General features: G+C 34.3%; 1 protein-coding gene across 1 annotated transcript in view; it reads right to left on the reverse strand.

Moving 5' to 3' along the window:
- Positions 1-9,449, reverse strand: part of LOC107678619 (long-chain-fatty-acid--CoA ligase 1-like) — a 17,510-nt gene extending 8,061 nt beyond the window's left edge. The window contains exons 1-10 of the mRNA XM_016473963.1: positions 9,274-9,449; positions 6,973-7,185; positions 6,772-6,886; positions 6,459-6,523; positions 4,318-4,419; positions 2,792-2,891; positions 2,350-2,525; positions 1,040-1,072; positions 837-888; positions 491-564 (exon numbers count right to left, since the gene is read on the reverse strand). Of these exons, the coding sequence (XP_016329449.1) occupies positions 491-564; positions 837-888; positions 1,040-1,072; positions 2,350-2,525; positions 2,792-2,891; positions 4,318-4,419; positions 6,459-6,523; positions 6,772-6,886; positions 6,973-7,167 (912 nt within the window). The 5' untranslated portion in view covers positions 7,168-7,185; positions 9,274-9,449. The remainder of the gene's footprint in view (positions 1-490; positions 565-836; positions 889-1,039; positions 1,073-2,349; positions 2,526-2,791; positions 2,892-4,317; positions 4,420-6,458; positions 6,524-6,771; positions 6,887-6,972; positions 7,186-9,273) is intronic.
- Positions 9,450-11,226: the final 1,777 nt, after the last annotated feature.

Here is an 11,226-nt window from a genome sequence, read left to right on the forward strand (position 1 = left end):
GCATGCATCTCAATTTCAAAAAATTGCCCCTTATGACTGGTTTTGTGGTCCAGGGTCACAAATATGACTTTTTCCAATAATAAACCAAATATGCACAACAGAATCTTTCTAGTTAGACACTTAGCTGATGCTTTTATCCTAAATATCTATAATACAGTAACATATTACAGGTCCAGCCCCCTGGAGGATCATTTCTTACAAATAAATGACTGAATTTAATAATAAAATAAATGACTGAATTCGATTATAAAATTAAAATGCAAAATAAGAATAATTTTAACAAATATTACACAATATAAATAATATAGTGTTTCTTGTCATTAAAGTAATGAGAACTGGGGATAAAATATGCTTAACTCATGAAAATAAGTTCCTAAAAAGTTTTTAGCCAAAAGGTGATAAAAAAAAAAAAAGTACAAATTTGCATTCTGCTTGAGAAATGCATTAGAAGTTGTGTGATTATAGGGCTATTATTTGAGAATGTATTTACCTTTGTGACGTAGATGAAGGCAGAAACATTAGACGCTATGTTTCTGTGGGTGAGCATCGCTCCTTTAGGGTTTCCTTGTGAGAAACCAAACGAGAAACGTTGTGTCCATCATTACACTCAATTCACATGTGGCCTGAAATTCTTCTTGATTCTTCTTGAAATTTTTTAAACTGATATTAAAATCAAGAATTTGGAGTGCTAGAAGAGACATTTACATTTCTGCATTGGTCAGACACTTTTATCCAAAGGACATTACATTGCATTGAAGCCAAATGTACATTGATATCAATTCATGTATTTTCTGGGAATTGTAGCCATGGATCTTAGTGTTGCTAGTGCATCATACCTGTGGTTCCACTTGTAAAACAAATAATAGCCAAGTCATCAGGCTGAGGGGGCTGCAAATACAGGAGGAATTAAATAAATATTGAGAATTTTAAAGAAATAATAAAAACACAGAAAAGTAGCATCCAGACTTTTTCCAGAAACAAACCTTTTATAATTCTAAAATATACACTGGCAAACTGAAAAAGAAACTACAGTACTAACCACAGGATGCTGTCGATGAGCCTTGCCGATATTCTGCGAAGGAAGGGAAACTTATTTAAATAAATGATGGAGACAGAGGAAGCTCAGTGAAAGAGGAAGAAACTGCAGGCGTGAATGAGGTTTGTGTTTGTGACTGACAGCAATCAAACACAAGCACAGCCAATATAAACCTTCATCTCGCAGATCAAACTTAGAAAGTTCAAGTATAAATAAGGATTTCCCAAACTGAAGTTCACAAGATGATGAAATGGTAATTAAATAATACAAATGTAAAATTAAAATATTGAATTTATAAATAATTTAATTAAAAAAAACTAATAATTTTAAAACAAATATAAAAACACTTAATAAGCAACTTACATTATGAAAATGTAGTATTAAAATAAATGACTAAAAATGTAATCATAATGTCAAAATAATAAAATAAATCAATTAAAATAAGTGTAATAAACGACAAATTTAATCATAAAATATTTAAATAAATAATACAAACAAAAAACACTTATTTATGAAATAACAAAATATTGAAAAATAATTATAAAATTTCAATAAACTTAAATCATAAAAATGTCATATTAAAATAAATACACAATATTAAATTAAAATAGACTTCATTTAATCAAAAAATGCTACAATGAAAAACAAAAGAAAAATACAAATTAAAAGAAATACAACAAAAAAATCATCAAAATTATATTTCATATAAATATAAAATGTAATATTGAAATAAATCATTAAAATAAAAAAAAACGTGAACAACCTAATTAAATCATAAAATGTAATATTGAAAAATACATATTAAAATAAAAACAAATCATAATAAAACACTTAAAAAACATACTAAAATTAAATTTATCAGCATGTCATGTGACCAATAACAGTCATCACAGAAAAGTGAACATGCAAATAGGTTTTTTAATTATTTTTATAATTATTTTTTTTTTAATATTTATTTGAAATCTTTTTTTTTTTTTTTTGATATGGTACTCTATGGTATTCTTTTACATAAATACTATTGTACATGAATATGATATTCATATAGTTCATCCAATTCCATAACTGTAACATGGTACTTTAAAAAAATAAAAATAATAATTAGTAGGCTTGAAGGACTTTCTATAAATAGCAGCTGAAGTGTCAGTGAGCTCTGAGGGCAAGCGGTCAGTAATGCAGGTCACCCAGTTACCACAGCTGATCCGCGATCCGTGTCACAGCAAGACAAACATACCCCACCAGACGCAAACACACGCATCGATCGCATTCACTGGGGTTAAGCAAAGATTTGAGCAGACAAGCTGCGGTTTATTCACCTCTGCGTCTCTCAGACTGATGATGTCGATGCCGCACTGCTGTGCTCTGCTAACCAAATCAGTGTCAAAGTTTTCCATGAGGATCAGGGTTTTGACTGAGTGCTGCCGGCCCGAAACACAGTCCAACAGCAGCTTGGCCTTCTCAGGGACGTCACATACGACTGTAGAGATACCGGCTTCAAAACACACACAAATGCATGTAGCAAAACAGACAAACAATCATAAAAAATAAACAAATACATTCATTCTCTTGATCTTGATGCTGAATACTTCAAGCTAAGAATCTCTAACCCTAATAATGACCTAGCAAACACCAATAAAAAGACAACAGGGACATCTTGTATGACACATCTGCATGCATACTAAAATCAATGACTAATCAATAACAAACTTAATGTAAACACACCATTTCAAGATAAAACTGCATAAAAAACTGACATACTTTTGTCGAGGATGTAGCTTATCGCTTCTGTGCCCAAGGTGTCATACAGAGGAACTGATATCAGAGAGTATGTGTAGCAGGCCAGCTCTGAAATCGTCCACTGGATAAAGATTTCTGACATTAGTGATCAAATATTTGCAATCTCAAACGTTAGAAGATGAACTGCACATTTGTTCATTGTAACCTGTTGGTCACACATTTAGAGTCCCAAACAGAGCAAAAACTCAAGACAGGAGATTTTAAAGGGGTCATATGATGCTGCTATAAAGAACATTATTTGGTGTATTTGGTGTAATGAAATGTGTTTATGCGGTTTAAAGTAAAAAAAAAAACATTATTTTCCACATACTGTACATTATTGTTTCTCCTCTATGCCCCGCCTTTTTGAAACGCATCGATTTTTACAAAGCTCATCGGTCTGAAAAAGCGAGGTGTGCTGTGATTGGCCAGCTATCCAATGCGTTGTGATTGGCCGAATACCTCAAGCGTGAGACAGAAATGTTACGCCCCTCACATACTGTTGATGTCGTGTCCCGGTCAGAGTGACGAAACAAAAACATGAAAACCCATTACAAACGAGGCATTTGTTGCATCCAGTGGGGACATAATTACTGATTATAATGACTTATACTGTCTTTTTACGCGTTGCGTTGCATAGAAAGGAAAAATTTAAATCGCATCATATGACCCCTTTAAAGTTATCATTCCAATTTAAATTGAAATTAAAGATTCATTTTATCTTTTAAAGGTGAAGTGTATATTATCTAATTGCAAATAATGCTTTATAACGTTTTTTTGTATCTGCGATTGGTCATACAAAGAATATATTAAAGAAAAATTTTAATATAGAAAAAAAAAACTGATTTGGAGAAATGTAGCATTACATCACTTGCTAAAAAACAGATCCTCTGCAGTGAAAAACACTTTCAGTGGGTGCCATCAGAATGAGAGTCCAAACAGCTGATAAAAACAAATCCATCATTTATCCATTTTTAACTTCAAACTGTTGCATCCGGACAAATATAAGTCCATAATCCATGATAAAGCTTCCTTCAGTGAAAAGGACAGTCCCCTGTTGTCTTCTGTTCTATGCATATTTCTCTCTTGATTCAGACAAGACTTTCTTTACTGGAGAAAGCAATATTATTTATAGAGGACTTATATTTTTGCCTGAAGCAATGATTTGGTATTAAAAAATTATGGATTTGTTTCTCAAAAACATTCAGCTTTTCCCTTCCCGAGACGTTAGTTAATGAACTGGAGTGGTGTGGATTATTGTGATGTTTTTATCAGCTGTTTGGACTCTCATTCTGACGGCACCCATTCACTGCAGAGGATCCATTGGTGAGTAAGTGATGTAATGCTACATTTCTCCAAATTCAGTTAAGAAATTTTCTGCACATTTCCAATTTTGGATGAACTATTCCTTTAAGATGAATCGCATCATTAATTTAAACCAGGTTAAAATCTAAACACAAGTGTAAAGATGCATTTGGGCAATAAATCACATATTTATTAGCTCTGACCTCTGGTCTGTTCTGAGAGAAGATGCCGATGTAGGGGTCTCCATCCTTCGAGTGTCCTTTGTGCAAAAACGCTGATCCCAAATTCTCTGCTCGCTCAATCACCTGATGAAGAAGAAATGACAAATAACTTAACCAAACCAGAAAATGACTTACGCAGTTCACTGTGCACAAGAAGGGTGGAGAAATTAAAGAAAATATCCATATCCACCATAAACTTATTTTTCTAAATAGTTTCAATTCAATTCCAATTCAAAGAACTTCATTTTTCCATTAGGAACTTAATACATTAAAGATTATCAGTGCATGCATTCAGTATCATGTGCAATCTATGTAGCTTATTAACAAGACAACAACATAAGGAATGTAAATTTGACTGCTTCAGCAGTTAAACAAGTTCCCACACGCCCGTTTTACAGTTTGACCACCTGTGTAAGTGCAACCTTCACAACCACGCCAACAACCTACAAGAAACCTGCACTTAAGAGGTCTGAAATCCAAAACCATCTTCTCCACAGTTGTGTGTCGGACGCTCTAATTACACATCACACAGATTAGGCATTTTGAAAGAACATAATGTCTCACTATATGAATTACTTCACAGGTTTTACAGCACGATAGATGTCAATTATGTAAAGTTTTTATGAAATGTCCCAGTGCACCAGGTAACTTATTAACTTGAGAGCCAAGAGAACATTAAATGTGAGCTATAATAAGTCCCAAAGCTCAACAATAAAGATGGGCGGATGGCATGCACCAGTGTGAGAGATGGGCCAGTTCTGCATTGTGACATTTTACATTTGTATGCTTATGTCTTAAAATACTTCTGTTTTCTGTGATGGATTTAACATTGTGAAATCTGCTGATTTAAATATCACCAAGGTAAAGTTATGAAGCATCAGTCCGAATGCTTTGAAAATTACAAACAATACACTGCACGCCATAATTTCTAGCAAAAGTATGTTTATGAATTTACTGCTGCTGAGTTGAATTGTAGATGCAAATTTCCAAATATTATTGCAAAATATGAATTTAATAAATTATCTGCATTCAAATTATTATTGATAACCTTAAAGGGATAGTTCACCCAAAAATGAAAATTCTGTCATTAATTACTCACCCTCATGTCGTTCCAAACCCATATGACCTCCGTTCATCTTCGGAACACAAATTAAGATATTTTTGATGGAATCTGAGAGCTCTGTGCCCCTCCCATAGACAGCAAGGGTACTACCACGATCAAGGTCCAGAAACTTAGCAAGGACATCGCTAAAGTAATCCATGTGACATCAGGGGTTCAACCGTAATTTTAGGAAGCTACGAGAATACTTTTTTTAGCACAAAAGAAAAAAATAACGACTTTATTCAACAATTTGTCTCCTCCGCGTCACCCTAGCGCCATTTTGGAGAATATCCACTGAATGTAAATGGCGTATGCTGTTCTTTTCGTACGCGGCATACGAAAGCGGCATACACTTTGATTTGAACGAAAACAACGTATCCGCGTGGCGCAGCTGACACAGAACAGCATACGCCGTTTACATTCAGTGGATACTCTCCAAAATGGTGCTAGGGTGACGCGGAGGACACGAATTGTTGAATAAAGTCGTTATTTTTTTCTTTTGCGCTAAAAAAAGTATTCTCGTAGCTTCCTAAAATTACGGTTGAACCCCTGATGTCACATGGATTACTTTACCGATCTCCTTGCTATGTTTCTGGACCTTGATTGTGTAAGGATCCTTGCGGTCTATGGGAGGGCCACAGAGCTCTCAGATTCCATCAAAAATATCTTAATTGGTGTTCTGTAGATGAACGGAGGTCATATGGGTTTGGAACGACATGAGGGTGAGTAATTAATGACAGAACTTTCATTTTTGGGTGAACTAACCCTTTAACATTTAATAGGAAATATAAAATAAATGTATTGCTTACATACAAAAATGTAAAAATAAAAGTTTTTTTTATTTATATAGCACATTTAAAACAGCCAAAAGACTGACCAAAGTGCTTCACAGTAAAAATCTATCTTAGTGGCGAGGTTAGTGAAAATATCAGAAGACTTACATAATTACAAAAGCATGTATCAATTACAAAAAGCATGGATCAAAACAGAAACCGATATGGATGCAGAAGTGCCATCCTACCTCTGAGTACGAAAGCCATTCATACGGCTGCTTTGGTTTTCTTGATCCCAGACAGGGACCGTTTTCTGAAAGAAAATGTAAAGATATCACAAAGGCCCATTTGATTTTTCTATTTGTTGTTTTTATACAGAAAATATTCAACATCATGTGATATATTAATGCTGACCACTTAACCACAGGTTGACATAGCATTTCATTGCAAAATATAACTATATTATCGCCAAATCTTTATATAAAGTTAGATATACAAGTATGTTCAACTTTATCATTTATTTATTGCTTCAAGGTTGAAATATAAGTGAAAAGTACATACTTGACTCCCTCAGACCCCTGTGAAAGCACTCGTACATGGTCTTGGCGTCCTCGTAGAAATGGCTCAAGAGCGGTCCTCCGTTTAAAACTGCCCCTCGACGAGCAAATTCTCCACCCTGATCGACAAAAAGCATATTTTATATTAAATCTCTGATTGCAGTAAGACAGGCTTTGAGTTCATGTTAATGTAGTATTGTCTTACCGGCAGCTCTACTGACTGCATACGCAGGTCACAGGGCGCTTTGAGAGCTTTGGGTCTGGTGGCGACCCAGTACGCTGTGACGGCGGTGAACACACCCATGCCAAGGAGAATGTTTGTGGAGAGGCTGCGGAAATAGTCCCTCACCTCGGACAGCTCAGGGATTCGCAGCTGCTTCAACAGCTCGTGTGCCTGCATGACTACAGCGAACTCAATCTGTGGAGGACAACAGGGGTTAAATTAGGCCCTACTGCGCTTATACCCTGGTACAGGGAAAAATACTTTGATATTACCATATTTATGTATCATGGAATGGCAAGAAACTTCAAAAGACAAAAAACTGATAAGCAGAGTTGACGGTATCTGTTCCTTGTTTGTTATAGTTCTTGTTTTGTGTTTTCAAAATTGAATACAAAATACAAATAAATAAATAAACAAATAAAAGTAATTAAGTAAGTAAGTGGTTTACCATGGTACATGTCCAAACATTTTTTTATTATTTGTGAAATCATTTTAAAGGAAAATTAAATAAATACACAAATATATATACAGTATATATATATATATTTATAATATTCCAAGGAACTTCAACAGATCAAAAGGTTACCAGGGTACAAAAAAAATCATGGTACTTCTAGAAAACACAAAAGGTTGTTTTTATTACATTTTTTTGCATTGTGACATTATTTTCATGGCAAGCACATTTTTAATCCCAGATAAATTACCATAATGCAAAATTTCAAAAAGATCAAAAGAAATATGAGAAATGTGTTTGTGTCTGGCAGGCAACTTTCTTATTGTCCTTCAGTGATTCATAAAATCAGTCCTGTAAAATCAGTTTTTATTGGCACATTATTGAGCTGTAAAATCCTGTCAAGTGTTTTGAAATATTGCGGAAAACCCTTTGATTAAATCTTAGCAATCAATTGGTTAATCAATGTGAACTGTGACACATTATCTTTGCAGGGAAACAGTCAGTGCTGAAGGGTCAAACTGATTAAACGATCAGATGTTCTGCAAGGTTATCTTCATCTGCTACATCTGTGATTCAGCTCACATCAAGCTTTGCTTTTACATAACAACAAACCTTCACAGCAATCAACACTCCTGTTATTAAACCTACATTTTACAAAACAGGTTTCTGGACAAAATTAACCCCAACAGCTAAAACTAGTGTTCGCTAGATATTTTGCATTGTTGTGACATTATTTTCATGACTACTAAGCACATTTAAACTTGAAAGATACATTTAAAACACGCACACGCGCGCGCGCGCGCGCGCGCACGCGCACACACACACACACACACACACACACACACACACACACACACACACACACACACACACACACACACACACACACTCTGTTTCTTATTAAACTATGCATTCAGTAAAATTTAGTTTAACAGATAATGGCATAGTGTATACTTACAAGTTACAACTGTACTTTTTTTAAATGTATTTTATAATTCACCTTTTAATTTCACATTACATACAGTAACTGTCATAAATGGGCAAAAAACTTTAACAATAACCTTAAAAATAACTATTTTTCTGCAATAAATATACATTGTAAATTTATAATATTACTAGAATACTTTTTACAAGAAAATACTTTCAGACTTTAAAATTTCACAATTAATTCAATGCATTACTTGCCGTTTGTAATTATTCCTGTAAAGGGATTCCTTTGTAATTATTTCTGAGTAAAACTGTTTCAAAGTAAGTCCTGCAGTGCACTGATCATCAACATTTTTAGTTGAACAAAAGGAACGTTTTTTACTTGATTAGTTTATCACAGAAGCTGAGGATCTGAACATTGAACAGGTCCAACTACACATTATAATCATATTCAAATTAACTATATAAACTACAAGTTTCATTTGCAACAAGCGAGGACGCTTTACACCTTTAACCTCTCACCCACTTCTATTCGTACTGCCCCGGGGCAGATCATTCTGAGAAACTGCCTTCACTTAGTGAGTAAAAACAGACACAGCGTGAAGCCCTTGTAAACTCATGCATGACTGCATACAAACAATGCAGAGTTAAATCCTGTGGAGACTTGGGAGCTAAAATACTCCAAACCTTTCAATATCCTCACTCTTTCAGAACAGCAAATACTAAATTCTCTGCATTCTGACAAAAGCAATTGTACTATAAAATAGTTTCTTCAACTTGGCTAGTACACGCCTTTGCATGAAAACCTGCCCTTCATCAAGGTGTTGACCGCAAAGTCAAACCATCTCAAATCACTTAGCAAGAACTCAACATGACCAACACACAACACACACACACTTCACCTGAGACTAGAAGAATAAGGTAGGTCCAAACGTGGGCGCCGATGTGCTTCCCACACCCACAGAATCACGCCAACAGGAAGGTGAAACGACCAGGTGAAGGTAAAAACAGTTCAGTCTGAACATCTACAGGTTGAGTTCATGTGCAACCGCGGGTCAGACCCCTGCCGACCCCTTCCTGCTCCTTATTGGACAGACACACACTCTTAGAACCTGCTGCGTCAGCCAATCACAGAACAGGAAGTCAAACAAGCAACGACCAATAGTTAAAGTCCTAAAAGTCACAACTGACTAGATATGATTGTTACTGTGTCAATACTCAACAAGAACTATATGCTGATTACATTATGTTGATATTCTGTGATAAAAATTGACTGACATGGTTTTTTTTTTTTTTTATTAATACTTATACTTAGCAAGGATGCATTAAAATGATCAAAAGTGACACTAAAGACATTTATAATGTTACAAAGATTTCTACAGTCTATTCATCAAAAAAATCCTGAAAAAAACAATGAATTATGATTTACACAAAAAATAGCAGCACAACTGTTTTCAACATTTAAAATAATTAGAAATGTTTCTTGAGCAGCAAATCAGCATATTAGATTGATTTCTGAAAGATCATGTGACACTGACTGAAGACTGCAGTAATGATGCTGAAAATTCAGCTTTGATCACAGGAATAAATTACATTTTGTATTCATTAGAAAACAGCTATATATAATAAACAGTAGGATGACATTTCCAACAGAATTCTCACTACTGTAATATACCTCTTTTTGGGTCCCATTGTTTTTTTTATTGGTGATTCATTATAAAATAGATATTAATATTTACTTAACATACATTTTATCAGCATAAAGGCAGGACAGCATATAATACTACCATTACATAATCTTCTGATCAAAAGTCTGGGGTTGTTAAGATTTTTTTATGTTTTTGAAAGAAGTCTCTTCTGCGTATCAAGGCTGCATTTATTTGATCAAAAATACAGTAAAAACAGCAATACTGGGAAATATTATTACAATTTAAAACTGTTTTCTATGTGAATATATCGTAAAAAACAAACAAAAAAAAAAATTCTGTGATGCAAAGCTGAATTTTCAGCATCATTACTCCAGTCTTCAGTGTCACATGATCCTTCAGAAATCATTCTAATATGCTGATTTGCTGCTCAAGAAACATTTCTGATTAATAATATTGACAACAGTTGTGCTGCTTAATTTTGTGGAAATAAATACCATATTTTATTTCAGGATTCTTTGATGAATATAAAGTTCAAAGGAACAACATTTATTTAAAGCAGAAATCTTCTATAACATTATAAATGTCTTTATGCACTTTTCAAAAAAAAAATAAAAAAAATACTTTAAAAATGAAACCATAAAAAAATGGCCCTAAATGCAAAGCACAATTTCTTAGGCTTTAGGGTGAATTATGACCCAGACACACTCTTGAGAGGTTTCATGAGATTCACTTCTCTACTATTCACTCTAGATCATTTCTTTCAGGCATTCATAAGGAATGTTTACATAGTTTCAAAACCCACACAACAGACAAGATTGCATCACACTGCCTGTCAAACACTCAATGACAAGTTCCAATGAGACTGAGCTAACAGAAATGATTCAAGAGGTGCTTACCTCAGCAATGACCATCAATAAATAAATATTGACCAATCAATTGGCAGATGTATCGTTCTATCCATGATAAAGGGCACACAACTAAAGGCTAGTCAAACTGAGAAGTGGAAAGTGGTATCTTTGATTCAGTGCTGCAACTATTCAAAAACTACAACATTAGACAATTATGAGTCTGTTGCATCATGGGTTAGACAGTTGATCTTATTTACAGCTTTAGACAATAATAAACCCAATAAACCAGATTAAATCAGACAGGCAGAATCAGTCTGACCTTGTGATATCTATGACATGTCTCTGACCGGGACAAAGT

This window comes from Sinocyclocheilus anshuiensis, unplaced genomic scaffold (genome assembly GCF_001515605.1).
Source record: "Sinocyclocheilus anshuiensis isolate Anshui unplaced genomic scaffold, SAMN03320099.WGS_v1.1 scaffold877, whole genome shotgun sequence".
In the NCBI taxonomy this organism is placed as follows: domain Eukaryota; kingdom Metazoa; phylum Chordata; class Actinopteri; order Cypriniformes; family Cyprinidae; genus Sinocyclocheilus; species Sinocyclocheilus anshuiensis.